General features: G+C 39.3%; 1 protein-coding gene across 1 annotated transcript; it reads left to right on the top strand.

Moving 5' to 3' along the window:
* Nucleotides 1-11,571: 11,571 nt before the first annotated feature.
* On the top strand, nt 11,572-14,078 carry LOC119911473 (fatty acid-binding protein, intestinal-like). Its single transcript, XM_038730367.1, has 4 exons — nt 11,572-11,841; nt 12,251-12,423; nt 12,766-12,873; nt 12,979-14,078. Exons 1-4 carry the CDS (start codon nt 11,775-11,777, stop codon nt 13,027-13,029), a joined length of 399 nt encoding a protein of 132 aa, XP_038586295.1. The 5' UTR covers nt 11,572-11,774; the 3' UTR covers nt 13,030-14,078.
* The last annotated feature ends 4,188 nt before the right edge of the window (nt 14,079-18,266 follow it).

Below are 18,266 nucleotides of genomic sequence, written 5' to 3'. Positions count from 1 at the left end.
TTCATCCACTGTTTGCCCATCTATTGAGTGGATGTTTCTCAGGATAAGTAAAGTCTTTGACCTGCTGGTGGTGCTAGATGAAAAGTCAAAAGATTGCCCAAGTCAAAAGCATTCATCTTCTGGGGACCAAGAATATCTGCACTACATTTTATGCCAATCCATCCAGCTGTTGAGATATTTCAGTGTGGTCCAAAGTTGTGGACCAACAGACCGACAGACAGGCCAACTGACAACATTACCATCCATAGCTAACAAGACATGGGAAACCTCTTTACAGGCTGTGTTGCTATACATCATAAATTATCTCTTAAAATCTGCACTTGCCAGTGAAAATAGAGAACAGACTATTACTCATCACTTCTTCTCAGGGTTGGGGAGTAACGAATTGCATGTAACGCCGTTACGTAGTTAGGGTACAAAAAAAATTTAACTGTATTCCGTTAAGGTGCGTTCACACCGAAAGCGAATCCAGGGTTTTGGGCAGCTTGATTACATACAAAGTCAATGCAAAGACGTGAATTCGCTCCGGGGGGCGCGAATGAGGCATTTGTCGCGCAATTCGCTGGTTTGTGCGAGTTCAAATTTTTCAACTTGGGCGAGAAATTCGCTTGACACGATGTTGCGAAAGTCTATCAGCAGTGACATTGTCCAAACGTCACCAGCAGCTTCAGAGCGGTGTTTGGAGAGGACCAGGCCAGCGGTTTAATGACAATCCACTGGCCGACGGGGAGCTGCTAAAAAACGGGGAAGTGGACGGGGAGCAGCGCTGCAGCGTTCAGACAAATAAACACCTGTAGTGGGTCTGGATTCTGCTCTGACAACTACACCGAGGTCAGAGTTAACAGGTTTTATGAAATTAGCTTTTTACTTTAGTTTTTGAAATTACAATTTGATTTATCTTCACTCGCGCTTATCGGCAGCTAGCTTCCGTGCACATCCGGTTCCACTGCTTTTGTTAGCGTCGGATGGCACCAGACTTCTGCTGGACTACTAGGGGAGAGCCGGGACGAATGAAACACTTTTCAGATAAACGTCATTTTAAAATATAACATTACAGACAGAAATCATTTGTTGCTGTCATCAACAACTCACGTGTGTGTTCTATCAATACGAGTTGTTATCTTGTTAAAATGTGGAACGACTTCAATATAATTGGACTTTGAAGGAATGGTGCGCATTGTTTCATTCGTCCCTACTGTGCGGGACGGATGAAACACAGGGGTGGGACGGAAGAAACACAACGATATACATTTAAAATAGTTTGCTGTTCTTGTTTTTATTTAGAAAGCTTGACACTGCCCTTCTTAATACATAGTTGCAAACTCATTATGTCCCTTTTCTTAATAAAAAATTGTACAAATATAACTTCGCTAGCTTAACTAGAAAATCTAACAGCTAATGCACATTTGGATTAGATATTGGCTGCCCTTTTTGTACATCTGCGGCCTGTTTTCCTGTGAAGACCCTATTGTTTGGCTGTAAGTATCCTGGTGGTCCAGCCTGCAGTCCAGTGGACTCTGCCCCGCTCCCGGCGTATCTAAATAAGGTAGAATGGCTGCGTGACGTTTAAACTTTACTAGCTTCTAAACTGTAAAACTTTGACATTTAAAACTTCAGGATGTGTTAAAGTACTAACTAATCTTTTATGTGATCATGACCACGGCACATGGAACAATAAACACAACTCTTCATTCAAAAAAATTATCACTTGAGTGAATTTACTTTCTGTGATTGAAAACAGCTTCTTTCGTATAACTATAAATGTGTGTCTGTAACTTTATTCCAGCTGTCGTTGACCTGATCAATCCAAACTCCATTCAGAAAACACGTATTTTAAAAGTTGTCGTCCTGCTGACTTGCCAATGTTTTTGTCATTGATGAGTGAGATAATGCCATAGTGGTGACATAGTGCAAATATAAAATAAAAAACATTTATATATGAAATTTTGTTATTTTATGTTTCTCTAAAATACACTGAGCAGAAAATACATCATTGATACTTCTCTTGTTTTCATTTGCCTATTTGGCATTGAAGTAAGTAATCCAAAAGTAACTAAAAGTAATCAGATTACATTACTTTTATTTTGTAGTACTTGGATTACGTTACTGATTAAATTTTTAAATAAGTAATTAGTAACCCTCCCAACCCTTCTTCTTCTGTTCTGTAAACCTGCCTGTAGTGATGGATGAATGCCAGACTTTTCCCACACAAAACAAGTCAATTTATCTCTGACAATCAGTATCTTAGTTTTTGGCATTAGTGACTGGTCCACTTGTCAAGTCAGGCCTGTGCAGTTTGCAACAAGTTTTATTATTTATTTTTCTTGTAAGCATTCAAGGCAATAAAAGATGGTAAAATGATTAATTCACAATCATAAATGCAATATTTGTTATATGCCCAGGGGGGAATGCAGGTGCTGCAGAAGCACAAGGACAGAAATAAATACAGTTAAATAGAGAAAAATATAAGAAGAAGTATATAAAATAAAAATAGAAATAACAACAGAAACTGCTAATCAGAAATGAGCAATGCCATGAGCAATGGAAGCGATTCCATCATGTTTCATTACGATTGGCTGCAGATAAGGACCAACACCCACATTAGTACGCAGGTAATTATTTGGATATCTGTGAGCAGGTGGTGATGGAAGCAAGTCCGTGATCAGACTCCAGAGTATCTCCAGATAAACTTGAGGAGCTCCAAGACACACCGACACCAGCCCCTGCAACGCTCACCAGGAGCCCCCATATCTCTCCCCAACCATGCAGTCATTACACACTGCATGTCGTAGAAAATGTGGGATAGCTATATAGGCCAAGGGGTTGATGAAAATACTGTACTCTGCTCTGGGTTATGGCTTGCACCAGCATAGGAATGAAGGACCAGGATAATAGGACCAACCGCATTGATGTATGGAAGGGGGACAAGACCAGTTTCCATAGACAATAATGGATCATGTTGGCTTCAGAACTGACAGCACAGAAGCATTAAAGTACAAGAGAAACAACACAGTTTATATTTTTGGAAGATGATGATTATCATTTACATTAATTTTTTTAACTTTTCAGTTTTTGAACTGAATAGTGTAATGAGATTGTTGTTAATGATTGTTAATGTGAAAGTATGATTTGCGCAGCCTTATGTTTGAGATATTTTGTCCATGTTTACTGTAAGTGAGTGTGGTTAAGGTGAGGTTGAGTTGTTTTGTTCATGATTTCTTTAAGTCTAGTGCAAAAAGAAGTCTTGATGAGTGCACATAGTCTGCATTTGAACCAAGTACGTAGCAGCAGACCTTGCTTGTTGTACAAACACATTTTTCTTCTCTGAAAAAATATATGTTGAAATTTATTTTACTTTGTTAAAAAGTGCACATAAGCTGATCAAGTTAAGACAAATACAAAAATAAAAATACAACACTTGGATAAAAATATAGCCACTCTCAGTTGTTAATGATGAGTTTGGCCACTTAAAGAACTGCAAAATGTTTGCTGTGACTTGTTGGCAGATGTTGGACATACGTGACGAATCCATCTCCACCTTAATCATCTCATCTCTCTCACTCTCTGGCTGTTGCTGTCTTTGTATGGAGGTTTCAAGTCATCGCAGATAAGGAACATTTTCACACTGTTAATCAGATTGTCCTCACTATCTGCTCCCTTGCAATATGCGTAGTTCGGCATGGTCTTTTTCCTATGAGACATTCACCTCAGATCTAATCCCTAAAGGTCTCCACTCCATAGAACTGATGGAAGATGGCAGGCAGCTGTGGATGAGTAACTATGGAAAGATTATGATTGTTTGATGCAATGTTGGAGAAAAGAGCAGGGGGAGCTTACTGGTGAAGAAACTTATCGTTGTTTTACAAAGTCTTATCGCAACATATACACTTGCAGTCGTCGATTTCCATTTAAACTTGATTAATCCAGAGAAAGTTGCTTGTGTTTGCTTTACCCCCCAGCACTGCCTGCTTCATATTCATGAACTTACGTGAAGTTAGGGAATCAGCACTTTGCTCAAAGGCACAACTCGACTACAAGGACATGACATCACATGAAATCAATAGACCTCTGCTGACACCGTAAAATGCTCAAAATAATACTATAACACCAGTTTTTTTTTTTAAAGCAATAACAATGAGAACAAAAACCCACGAAATAAAAATAGGAGAATAGTTTTGTCTTTGTGGGGGAAAAAAGGACAGCTTCAATTATCCTGGGATGAATGAAAATGGCTCCTTCAGGGCACCAGTCCTTCATCTTGCCTGCAGTCATTAATTAGATCTAATCAACACCGCAGGGAAAAGTTACTGTCAAGACTAATTAGCCAAAATGGAGCTTCTGGGAAACAAATGAACAACAACAGTTAACTGTAGCAGCCTGCTCCATGCTTTATGACTCATTCTATTTCAGCAGGAGAGATTTTTTGAGCTGCACCGTGCAGGATTGTATTTGCACTTGATTACTGATTTGTGGGAATGTCTGGATATTAGGCACACTAATATCGAATGGGTATGTGTGCGAAGTATTTTAAGGTGTGTATATTGTCATTATGCTGCAGTACAATTAATTTTTTGTTGAATTCTCCACCACTTTGGTCATTCGACACACAAACACACACACAAACACCTCTGCCATGTTGCCTATTGTAAGCACCACACAAGCTTCCCTCCAACCCCAAGCTTCAGAGGTCATGAGAAATGTTGACTTAATCCTTTCTTCGTCCCCACGCTAGTTCTGAGAGTCAAGGCAGGGAGTGAAAAAAAGGAGCCTTTGTTTCTCCCACAGCGCTGCGAACAAAAGGGGTTGGGATTGGGGAAAAGGGTACACACACACCACCTGCAATTAAGAGCTTAGAGTTCGTCCTCTTGGCACAAAACCCTCAGCGACCGAGGAGTGGAGAGGAAATGTCAAGATTAGGTGGGAAGAACTACAAGGGTATTAGAACAACTTGTGAGAATGAAGATGCTTGTCACAGAATATTACTTACAGTCACCTTATACCCTCGTGGAAGAGTAATTGTGGAGTATTTAATGACAAGTGGCTATTGATGACAATTAAACAATTTAACGACTTGGGTCGAAGGTTTGCACCATGGTCACACACATTATGAACAAGCCTCTGTTTGTTTGCCCATGTGTTGAATTGAGCAATTAGTACGTGGACATCTGCCGAGGAAGAGAAGGTGTTAGGTTGTCATGAGAAGCGACAAAACACTGATGACAGTCAGCTGAACTGAAATCTGTTTAATATACAGTAAAATGTCTGACACAGAACTGAAAGTGTTGGCCTTGCAATGTAAACCCGAAAGTTGTCTCTGCGGAAACATTTCAGTCATCTGAACTTTACTGAAAATGCCAACTTCATTAAAACAAAATTGGGTCAAATGCACTGAGTGCAAATTAAAATCAGCCAAGGGAAATGAGATGATTGTAATTAACATCTCTTCAATCAAGCTGGAGTGTGGGAATTATAGCTTCATGTTTTACATTTATTGCTAAACTCCAATGACCTTCTTAGGTGGTACAATATGACTTCTGCCATTTTAAAGGACCATTTATATACAGAAACACAGACACACTCGTGGACCTTTTGGAAAAAGCAACTCAAACTTTTTAATCAGAACACATTTAATCAGACACGATTATCTTTAATTCATACAAATTATTATCAGAATTTATTACTGTAAAGACTCAAATGCTAACATACCAAAGATTTAACATACAGATTGCAGAATACAAACATATCTTGGAATCTTAAAGGGTAAATTCGGCACCTTTTATGTGGATGTCTGGTCAGTGTTGATGGTAAATGCAGTCAATTAAAGCTTCCTCATTGGTGCTATATTGACCAAGTTCTCCTGCTCACGGAGCCTACATGTGCCCCCATGTAGCAGGATGCATTGCACACAAGCTTCTGACACCCACGCCCACCCAGCGTGCCACTACAGCTCTGAGCAAGCTAGCTGCTGGGTGCTAATCAAAGTTACACAACGTGGATAAGCAAACATATTCCTGCATTTGATTTGACCATTTCTTTTTCACATGTAGCTATATTGTTACCTGTCAGGGCGTGTCTGTCAAGTAAATTTACAGACAGCAGCAACACACACAAATGCAATTGACTGCGTTTACCATCAACACAGACTTTACATCTACATTAAAGGTGCAAAATGTTCCCCTATAAAATATGTCACCTAATATAATGATCACATATCATCAGTTTTCCTCACATCCGGGTATATGATAAATACTTGATAAATACACTTTTTAAAATACACTGGTATATGAAAAGTTGCACATGGTGCTGATGGTGATTAATTTGCGTGCAGATCTGGATTGAGCTGCAGGTTCGGGAACACAAAAAAAATCTTTCCATTTCAGGATTTTTTTTTTAATGAACTGCTTCACCAACCAGTCTGACAATTCACGTAAAAAGGTTAAGTATTTTCAGATACTACTGAGTTTATGTACATATGCATGCCAGGGTTGTTTCGGGGTCTGCTCGGGGGGTGGCACTGCATGGCGCCTGGTCCCGGATCATTTACAAACCCACACCCAAGCCATGCTGGTAGCCCTGGAGCAGCCGAGGTCCTGTGGTAGGTGGCAGCACCAGTTTCAGCAGAGGCTGTAGGATGCAGACCAAGCCAGGCGTATAATCCCTCTCTCAGAGTTGGAATGCACCATCGATGCAGGAAAAATAAATATGGAAGGGTGAGCCGCTGAATGTGGGAGATAGGGGAGAAGCCATTACCAAGCAGAGAGCCAACAATTAAGACAAGGATTTGTTTTTATATTATTTCACGGTTTTGAGACGTTGAATTTTAAATATGTAATGGAAAGAGTTTTTAAAATGCTGTAACCTTGCTGTAAAACTAACTTGAAGGTCTTTCAATTAAGTATCTCCTGCTGATTTAAATAGTTTTACTCTTGCTATTATGCTGTTCTTCTCTCTACCAAATGGACCTGCACAAATTCCTTCATTCGACTGTATCAATCATTGTATTTATACATGCAGGGAGTGTAAGTTCCTACTTCATTTGACACCAGTCACATTCTGCCTTACGCTGGCACTCACAAAGTGCTTTAGGTCACTCTTTCCTAATTTGGATCAATTATCCCATTTCCCCTCTCTGAAACAGTGTTTCTCATTCAGCATAATGTACCAGCTATTTGTCAACGCCGTGCCATGTGCTCACCTCTTCACTTTTCGTGTACACTCTTGTCAGGGTGACTGAATGCTAGCTTTCTCTACTGTCTGAGGCTCATTTGAAATTCAAATATTGCCTCATTGCTGAGCCTCAATAACATTGACTTTCACTTACTGCACAGAGGCAACAGGGATATATTTAGGACAGGATTGTGTTGTTGTTTTTTCTTACAGTAGGTATGCATCTGGGGCTTTTCTGGACTGCAATCAGATGCTGCAGGCAATGATAAGTTTTGTCTTAAAGGCAGTGGAAACCTGATTTATAAATTTAAGATAAAGTTGTTGTAATCAGAAAATAAATTCTTCTTATAAGACTGCTTTTTAATTGGCAAAGCTGTGACACTAAAGACGAAAAACTCTAAATAGCTCAGTGTGGTCAGTTAAACTCAGCAAAAATTTTGTCCCCAAAATGCAGCAACTCCTAAAAACGTTTCACCCAAATCTCAATATTTGTTTTAGCAGCGTGAACATTATCATCTCTGTCAGTTTGCCAGGGAAGGACGTGCAGTACACACAGCAGCTGCGTCAGTGGTCCACTAGATGGAGTACTACAGCACTGAAGAGAGTTTCTGGGCACAGCAGCAGAGGCATAGTGGATATCATAAAATGTTTGATTATAAATGACAATATCAACTCAGGGCACTTTAAATTAAATTAAAGCAAACAAGCTAACTGAAGACAACTACATCTCCTAGTGATGGAAAAATATTTAGACAAATAAGTTTGTATTTACAGAAATCCTCATGGGAATGTATGGTATATATGTTAAATTTAAACTACAATAACATATTGGTGTGTTGGAAACTTTTGGTTCAGACTCCAACTATTGTTTTAATTCTTGATTAATCTGCCAAATGTTGTCTAGGTTAACTGTTTAATTGCTTGGTCTACAAAATAGAGAGAAATGCATTTCCCAGAGCCCAAGGGGACATCTATATATTACATGTATTGTACAGTCCAAAACACAGACAAATGTGTGGTTTTGCTTGAAGAATGACTTAAGGTCCTTTAAAACTAATTTTCTCAATTGGTTCCATAATATGAGCTATGTTGGTTATTTCGCACGATCGATTTCTGTATTAGTGGCTTTGTCTGCGCTTTTCTCACTGGATTGAGGTGAGGCTGGCTCAGCTTGAAAAAGATGATAACGTGGACTTCTGTGCACTGGCCAGAGTTTAACATCTGATTCAAAATCTCATGACAGTTGTGGGATTGTCAAATCAAATTAGTTACTGGTTAATTTTCAGGCCGTCAACCATTTGACCGATTGATTAATCGATTTATTGTTTCAGTTAGCTAAATCATGCGAACCAGTATGTACATCTGGCACCTCACAACCAGCAGCTTAAGTCAAACATCAAGGTGAGGAAAAAGAGAATCTGCAAGGAATACAAAAACTTTAAAAAAAATATATAAATGACTGCAGTGATTAGACCAATGCCATATATGTACGTAACCCTAATGGATATTGGAAATGTGTGAGAGGTGGTGTTAACATTTGTAGGAGTAGGTCTCCGCAGGCTGCAACGTCATCATAAGCAACATGGTGGAGAGCAGACCGGGCGTGGTTTTTTCATTGATGAAATCAGATGTATAAAACTATAATTACATCTGTCTTAATCTCATTATGGTGTCAGTTTAAACATCGATGACACCCATAGTCTATGGTATAAATTTTTATCAGGTGAGTTCAATAAAGAGTCAAAGTACAAACTGTCTTTATTGACAGCAGTAAAAGGCATTATGAGATAGTAGACAGAGCTATAATCAGATGCTAACTCGCAATGCTCATCATTACTTTTTAATGACATTTACAGTCATTGAGATAAATTGCAAAAAATCCCTTTTACGTTATGTAACTGTAGGCCAGCTGCCAGTGTGTGTGCAGGTACTAAGGCTTTAAAAAGTCAACAACTATCAAATAAACCTCAGGTCTACACTTGGAAATGAGGAACCAGGTTAACATTGCAAAGTTCAATCCGCGACTCAGATGTGATTTCTATCCATCATAGTCTAGTTGTGTGAAAGAACAGATTGCGTAACTCTTCAAACATCTATCAACAAAATCAGTACGACTTTAAAGTCAAATTTTACCATTTAAAATAGTTCAGATGAGATCAGCTGGCATTCCCTTCCCTGTAGTGAAATTTGAAACAGACACTTAAGGACTTACTTACTTAGAACTTAGCTTAACTGTTTCAGTGTTTACCCATCTATATTGTAGTGAGGCTGAAAACATCACAGCTATCATTTCTTTGCCTGTGTTACTGAACATTGAAAGCTCATTAATCAGATAAATTGAGCACAGGAATTGGGATTTCCCGCATAGATTTATCCTCCAGCTATTAAAAACAACAACATCCGTCATGCTGTGTGAGACAAACTACACTCATTCGTCTGTGAATCCTAGCTTCAATCCCAAATGTATTTTTAACCGCGCAGCTTTCGAGGAACATGGAAATAGTAGCCGTGTTGAACTGTGATAGCTTAAACATTAAGTATGCTATCATCATGTGTAGGTGTCTTTCTCTTTCTGCACACATTAGATTTACATGTCTCATTCCCAAACTGCTCCTCTGCTAATGTTCTCTCTAATAGAAGTGGAGTCTTGTGGTGACTGAGTGTGAACAATGTCTTCAGTATTCTCGGTGTATAAGCACTGTGTATTCTGAGTGTACCCAATCCAACAGTCCAGCCCAGAGTGCACAGCGTTGCCCCGCTGTCTAAGGACACAAGCTGAATGACAACTACTTTGGCACTTTAAAGGATAATACCAGTGTTTGTTTTTACATGATTTGACCAATTTTATTACAAATCAACCGTATTTTACATCATAACTAACATTTTGCAAACAATGCTACTGTATCAGAGACATTTGGATGTGTTGTCTACCACTCCAGGCGTCCATCTGTTTTTATTCATTTCTGTATGATATGAGAAGTAAGTGCTGTTGAGCGGAAAAGTTCATTCTTGATCTTGGAAATAGTAGTTTGATAAAAACTTTCCCAACTCAGTGTCCACTTGCTAGCTTTTTCCAGACTTTCAAACACATCACACAATCTTCATCAACGAACTCATCAGGAAAAGAATGAACTTTCATACTTAAAGGAATTGTGGGAAATCCTTTTAATCGCTCTCTTGCCGAGATTTAGATGATTAGATCGATACCACTCTCATGTCTGTACTGGAAAAATAACACTGCAGCCAGTTAGCGTAGCTTAGCATTAAATAGTGGACACAGGGAAAACATCTAGCCTGGTTCTGCTGAAAGGAAGCCCATCCAGCAGATCTATAGCTTACTTATTAACAATGTTGTTTTTGAATCTGTATAAAAACTGAAGTGTGACAACAGGAAGTTTCTGCTTCCAGCCCAGAAATAATTTGGCACAAAACATTTATAGGTGCTGTGATGCGGCTTTTGTTGTCTTTGCACAGAGCCAGGCGAGCTGTTTCTCACTGTTTTCAGTTGCTGTGCTAAGCTAAACTATCTACCTGCTCACTCTAGCTTCACATTCACCGCACAAACACGAGAGTGGTATCAACCCTCTCGTCTAACTCTCGGCAAAAAAAACAACTATAAGCATATTTCCCAAAATGTCAGACTATTCAATTAAGAAGTCCTCAACATGCTATGGATGAAATTCTTAGCAGCTTCTGAGCTTGCATGTCAACAGATCCATCTCCATGACAACTGGGCAAACCCTTTCCACTGATGAAGACCGTGTGATGCGGCTGACCCATAAAAAGATAGTAAGCAGACAGGGATGGGTTTACCATGCAACATTGAGGCCATGTTGACAAAAAAATGAATGCAGGCTTGAGGTTCACGGATGTATGGATCACACATACAGTAAGCAAGTCTAATTGATTTTCATATCTGTTCAGACATGAATGAAAAGCAATGGCTGCCTGGAATTGTGGAAATACTACGTCAGCATAATCCCAGTCACTAACTGTAAAATGTTGTAGGCTACAATGAGCATGTGATTGTAGGTGCAACAATTTTGCAAACACGCTGGTTTGGTCCTTTAACTCTCTGGACAAACTGAACGTTTTCAGGCTTTTTTCTACTTTCTTTGTAAGCATGCCAGCTCAAGTTGTCAGTGTCAGATAGAAAGTTCTTTACAACTCATTTTCATGCCAGGCACCAGGGCGACAGAGAAAAGATTGAGGAACAGAAAGGGGCTCAGTCGAGTGACTGCCATGGGCAGCCATACAAATAGCCCACTCAATTTTCCCCCCTCTCTCCTGCAGAACTGTGTGACACTGTTTAACTGTGCCAGAAGCACCGAGAGAAGCTGGCCTCCAGTTATTTATGAGTTTATCCTCGAGGTCGTGCAGCAATTGCCCTACATTTGACACAGTCTTTAAATGGCCACATCAGCAGCCAGATAATCAGTGAGATAAAGAAGGGCATCTTCCATGCCAGCTGAGGGAGGTGGAGGTTGGGGGTGGTTGATAGGGAAAAGGGAGGGGTGTGTATAAATGGAGGCCAATGCGTATTCACAATCCCACGGTCTGCTAGTGCTTCATCACCAGCTGCCTTCAAACCCAGCGAGCCTGCAGCCATGGCATTCAACGGAACCTGGAAGGTCGACCGCAGCGACAACTATGACAAGTTCATGGAGCAAATGGGTGAGCGTGTGAAGACCTGAATGTGTAGATCACTCTGAATGGGTCACTAAGGTCATGTTGTACTTCAGCTCTTTGTTTTTTCCCCTGCTCTTTCTGGCCTTATGATCTAGTTTATAAAGGGCAATGTGTGTAACTGTGTCGTGTGTTATATATTTTTTGACATTGCTGTGTGAGTATTACAGGGTGCATTGAGGCGTTAATATGTTGGAGGTGTTTATGGTGCTACCCAGAATAGCAGCAGTAGCTAAATTAAGATCTTTCTTTGGACTTGGACACAATACTTGGAAAGCAGACTACATACAAATCCAAAAGTAGTATTTTGTTTTTTCACTTTTTTGTCACTTTGGATAATTACCATTTCATCCCATAATGGCACCAATCCAGCTATTTTTTCTGTTTAAATATTAAGGTATTAATGTCATGAAGCGCAAGCTGGCAGAGCACGACAACCTCAAGATCACCATCGAGCAGACGGGGGACAAGTTTCACATCAAAGAGTCCAGCACCTTCCGCACCAAAGACATCGACTTCACCCTGGGCGTCCCGTTCGACTACAGCCTTGCTGACGGCACAGAAGTCACAGTGAGTGCCCTAAAGTGCTTCAGACATTATTACACCAACAGCAGAAGCTGGTCCAGGTGCTGTTTTGTAATTTCAACGCAACAAGAAATGGTTTGCTTTAGGAAAATATGCTTTATTTTTTAAGATTGATGGATTCATCGCTAATGGGGAAAGTGGAAATCAAGCCAACTAAAGCCAATGCTGAAAGCAATGAAAAAGTTCCAGTGAATAATTACTTTACAGTGGAAGTGGGATGCTGGTTTACTGAACATGGAAAACTTCTTCAAAAACAAGCAACTACAAATGTAACAAAACATAAGCGCATTAAAGAGCTTCTAACACCAACTGTATATTTTTGACCAGGGTACGTGGGAGCTGGAGGGTGACACGCTGAACGGAAAATTTACAAGGAAAGACAACAACAAGGTCCTGACCACCACAAGAGCTCTGGTGGGAGGAGAGCTTGTACAGGTCAGTAGGTCCAGATGTGTTTCATCAATAATATGCAATATGTTAATATGTTTTGTTTCAATAGACGTCTCCAGAACACAACACACTTCTCTCTTTCCCCCACAGAGTTACAACTATAATGGAGTGGATGCTAGGAGGATTTTCAAGAAGCAGTAACCTGGAGCCTGAAGTTCACATATTATTTTTACATAGGTGACACAATATAGATTTGTGTTTGTTTGTTTTGTTCTATCAATGAGATGAGTAGTTAAGTCAAGTGTATTCTTATGGGATTCTGCTTCACATGCCTCAAAAATGTTGACATTTTCCTGAGTTTTAAGAGAGGAAGAGTTGACCACAGCACTGCACTGCACTTATCAGTGTAAAACATCTGGAAAACTAAATAGGTAAAACCCCAGAAACTGTCAAATGAACAGGTAACACGGGTTCAGTCAAACATGTTATACATTAACTTTACTTAACTACATGCAGCTGGGCAGGCAGGTGAACAAAATCAGATAATCAACTGAAAAAACCGAAATGTGTGAGATAGGGGGACCACTAAAGGACAGAAAAAGAACCAATATCCCAGAAATGGCTAAAAGTTTGGTCTTTCTTTATCCATATTTTGAGACATTTGTCTCTGAGATTTATATTTACTTTCGAATACAAAAGAGGAGGCTCGAATTTCATTCATGTTTCTTCCTGCATTGAAAAATTCAATAGCAGCATGTGTCTCCAGAAACAAGGTCCCTGTTCACGCTAATCCACAGAGAATGTGTTGTCAACAGTTTTCAGAGGAACTACTTCATTGCTATAATGTAGTTTCTGTGAAAACTGAAAAATGCTCATGTGTTTATGGATTATCCAAGGTAACTGTTTCTAGAAATGTATGCTACTGGTGAATTTTTTTAAATGTCATATTTAATGATGTGATTTATTGTCATTAGAAACAGCTAGAGATAAGCAAAACACTGTTTTGTTACAATATGTGCTAACTTACCCTTAAACGTCTTCAGTAATCAGCATGAAATATATTTCTTCAAACAGATAGGAAATAAATTTGCACTAAAACTAACTATATATATTATATAGTTTTTTAACAATAAAGCAAGTTGTGTGTGTCCCTTAAGTCTAACAATGAATTAAAATTTTTAACAATAATTTATGGATTGTACTAAATGTGAGTGAAGTTTGATGAATAAATGATGAAAGTCTACAAACTTGCAAGTCGTGTTGCCTCCAGGTCAGTTATGTCAACTGTTATCAAGACACCATCTATCAAGCACAAAGACCATGTCTTGGCGATTACATTTTATGAGGACTCTGAGGATTACCACACACCTCACTTTACACTGGTCACATGATGGCAGCAGGGCCTCGTGCTGTCATGTGCTGGCCTTTGGGTGCTATCCTCTGCAGTAGGTCCAAACAGCTAGACAGAAAAACACACAAGTGAATAGAGTCGTTCTCACATGATGGGGTTATAAAAATGCTGAGGATAATGGCATTCATTCAGTGTTAAAATGCTCATGAAGTAAGTGGATTTGGTTTTCAATGGTGAAAGCAGAAGAAATTAAGCGTATTTATACACTGAGTGTCTCTGACCACAAGATGGCAACCTGTGTCTACTTTTACTTTAGAGCGGCACAAGGTACTTCAGTTCAGTATGACAGCTGTACTGACCACCATTATTTAAAATGGTTTTAAAAGACTTTTGGATCAGCACCAATAGGTTTTAGGGCAAAAAGAATACATACAGAAACGACTTGATGGAGAGACTTTGCTGCATGGTTAAATCATGGGATACCATGGTTTGGTAACTGTTGTAATGGGCCGTCAATGAGTGTTGGCCTGCAATAGTTTTACATTTGAACCAGCTACTGTTAGTGATGTGCTGCGTTTTCCTACTGCATATTGAGTGGTTACATCCATTCTATGTTTTACAGATGAGCAGCGTAGAGCTGATTATCATCTAGATATGGGAAGTTCACCAGGGTTGTGGACCAGGGATATGTTTCATGACATGTATAAGAGTTGGGCAATGGTATCGAAGCACAATTCTGGCAGGAAGAGAAAACAAATTCATTAAAAGTTATTTATAAAAAAATATGAATGCTCACAGCATGTCAAAGCTTTTACTCACTAAGATACAATTATGAGGAAAAAAGTCAAAAATTTAACTCACCATGAGCATTTAATTTTTTATTGTGACTAACTTTTCATCTGTTTTGTTCTTTTCCAGGCAGAAATGGGCTCCCATGCAATAGGGTTGAAATTTATATTATATTTATGAGAATATTTTCCATCATACATATATTACAAATGTTCATGCAATGCAATCATTGTTATGCATCATATCAGACAAATGTCTTCAAACATGTAAAACAAAAGCATCAATAACTTATTTTGTTAACTTTTAACCAGAATTTGCTTGGTATCATTCATCTAGACAACATCATTTTGTAAAGGCTCATGTAATCATGATTCCAATGTGAGATGATACATGGCAATATTGAATCTATGTTCAGTCCTACTATGTACATCTTTAAAGTTGTAAAGCTGTAAAGTTATTATCATCCCTACAGACACCAGTCCAAACCTGGACAGCCTGAGATGATGTCTAGCATCAACCGATTGCAGCCCCCTACTGAGCCCTGAGTGGCAACCTCTTTCATGGAGGTATAAATCCACCGCGCACAAGGCTAATCTGGCAGAGGCGAGGCTGCTTTGAACGCCGGTTTGCCCCTAAACCCACCATGGGGAGTGGAGTCCTTTGAGACCCCTCAGATGCTGTGTGGCTCGGAGGCTGTGAGCCTGCAGATTTTTAGTGCACAGGAAAATGTGTTGGTGGGGCCTCCTTTCTTTGTGTTTGGTTATTTTGTCCAAAGTGACTTTCAAGCTTTCCATTATTAAATTAACAATACTCAAATACTGTTGTGTCGAATCCTACAGTTAGTACCTGAAGTGTTTTGGCACACAGCCATCGTTTACCTTCTCATGATTGTATTTAATGAAAAATCCAAATATTAGATCCAAAGATCCAAATATTGTGTACATTCAGTGTATAATGATCTAAGTGATATCTATACATTTACTCAAGTACCGTACTTAAGTAAAATTTTGAGGTTCTTGTACTTTATCTAAGTATTTACATTTTACGCTACTTTATACTCACATGCAGCTACATTTCAGAGAGATTAATTCTGTATTTATAACTGCACTACATTCATCAAATATAGTTACTACTTACTTTTCAGATTAATATTTTAAATATAAAATATTTGATCTGCTTATAAAATATGACTACAATACTGAGTTCTTAAATTTGGATGTTACACTTAAAACGGATGAAGTTGATCAAAAAAGTTAATTATTGCTATAAACCAAAATATACAGCACTATAAATGCTTCTACTAACGGAGTAGCCTATATTTACATTGTGCTATTGTTACTACCAAAGTAAAGGATTTGAATACCTTTTCCACAGCTGGTTATGGGAACAGTTGTGTAGTACTGTAGATGAATGCTGTAATGTATTTTCATAACCATTAGGTAGCGCTGTGGAGCTCTTTATTTTCTGAGAGAAAGGGCCTCGGTTATTCTATGATGTCATCCTCAGTCGAGTTATCATATGACACACGCCCTATTTGTACAGACAGACGCACACCCCTACATAATTATTGAGTCTCAACTCAGATTATTAAAATAATATCTCTCTGTACTTATCTGAAATCAAAGAGAAGACTGTAGCAACATGAAATGTGTGAGAAACAGGACAGTAGTGGGAAGAGTTAGCCTTCACTGTTTTGATTGCTGTGAGACTGAGGGAGAAGGGGGCCACCCAAGGGAGAAGGAAGAGGATGTGGATGAGAGAGGAGGAGGAGGGAAAATAGTGAGGTGGACAGAGGAAAGACTGAGAGTGAGGACGAAGGGGGCCGCAGAAAGGACAGTGCAGGAAGATAACACTCCTCGCCTCCTCTTCCCCCACGGTGAAATCAAATTCACTGACTCACTCTGAAGTCGTCAGCTTATCTGGACGAGAGACGATCATAAAAGACACAGCCGCCTTTCGGCCAGTCACTTGTTAGACAATGACTATGCAGACCTTTGCAGATACATTATGCAGCCTGCTGAATGATGAGTCACCAGTTAGTCAGACCTGAATACTGTATCAGAGATTGTCAAATGCCTTCAGACTTGGTAATTATTCAGGATTCATGTCACTGTACATGCTCAGATGTGACTTTAACCAGCCTTGTGAATTTGGAAGGGTTATTATGATGTAGTATGATGATGATGGCGATGATGATTTCCCAGTTACAGTTTTCAAGTTTGGGATATTTGACCAGATTGTTCAATATAAGATCTCTTCCTCCTTTGAAACATTAAATATGCTGGGATTAAATGTATAACAATGTCTGAATAATATTAGACAATCTAGATGTATGTAAGTAAAGTGCTTCTTAACAAGGTAAGACTCTTGGGCAATCCAAACCGGGTGGTAAGGGTCCCCCCACAGGGTTTGCAATACGATTAACGGGATAGGGGAGAAACAAAACCATATTTCCTCAAGTATTTTTGTTCTTTTAATAGGCCAGCCTTTATTAGACAAGAGAGAGTGAAGAGTGACAGGAAATGACATGGTCACTATATTTAAACCTTGCGCCAGCACAAGATCCCAACATATTTCTTCTGGACAAAATGATGCTTAGTTTTAGCCAAGCTAGCAGCTAATAAGAAAATATCTCAACAACTCTTGGATGGGTTGCCATGAAATGCTGTAGAGGGGCTTATGGTCCCCAGGGGATAAATCCTGTGATCCCCCGACTTGTCAGCTAGTCCGCTCTAAGATGGTCAACAATATCTGCTGAACATCAGCATGTTAACATGCTGACATTAGCATCCAGCTCACAGCTTGACTGTAGACATCTTGTTTTTGACCATTCTCTACGTTAAGAGAGTTTTACCCCCTTAAGGTCTCTAAAAATGACAACAGGTGCGTCACAAGTAGATTGCTTAATTTTTGGGAGGCAAAAGTCAAAAAGTTTTGGGAGCTAGAGCGTTAAGTTGATCATGGACACTTATGTGTATGGTAACATAACGGGGTTGCTATTACAGTGAGCAGCAGTAAATGTTTTACTGCAATGAGCCAAACAACACAGTTGATAGGAAAAGGACAACAAACCCAAGGCCTGATGTCTGAGTAAAGGATAAATCCAAAACAGAGAAGAAGACACTTTCAACTGTAGTTCTGGCCATTCAGTGCAGGGAAAACACAAACACATTTCAGCAAGGACCTTTGTCTTTGGAAGAGGATGAGTGAAAGGGGACAGAAACACCTCTTTAATGGACTTGTCAAAGGGAGTAACACCATTACAAAATGTTGCCAGTTAGGCGTATGCATGCATCCA

The sequence above is a fragment of the Micropterus salmoides genome, unplaced genomic scaffold, assembly GCF_014851395.1.
Source record: "Micropterus salmoides isolate LMB-PRFRI ecotype aquatic unplaced genomic scaffold, ASM1485139v1 Ms_hic_scaffold_2, whole genome shotgun sequence".
Taxonomy (NCBI): domain Eukaryota; kingdom Metazoa; phylum Chordata; class Actinopteri; order Centrarchiformes; family Centrarchidae; genus Micropterus; species Micropterus salmoides.
The sequence above is the reverse complement of the archived record's forward strand: the minus strand, read 5'-3'. Positions and strand labels throughout refer to the sequence as shown.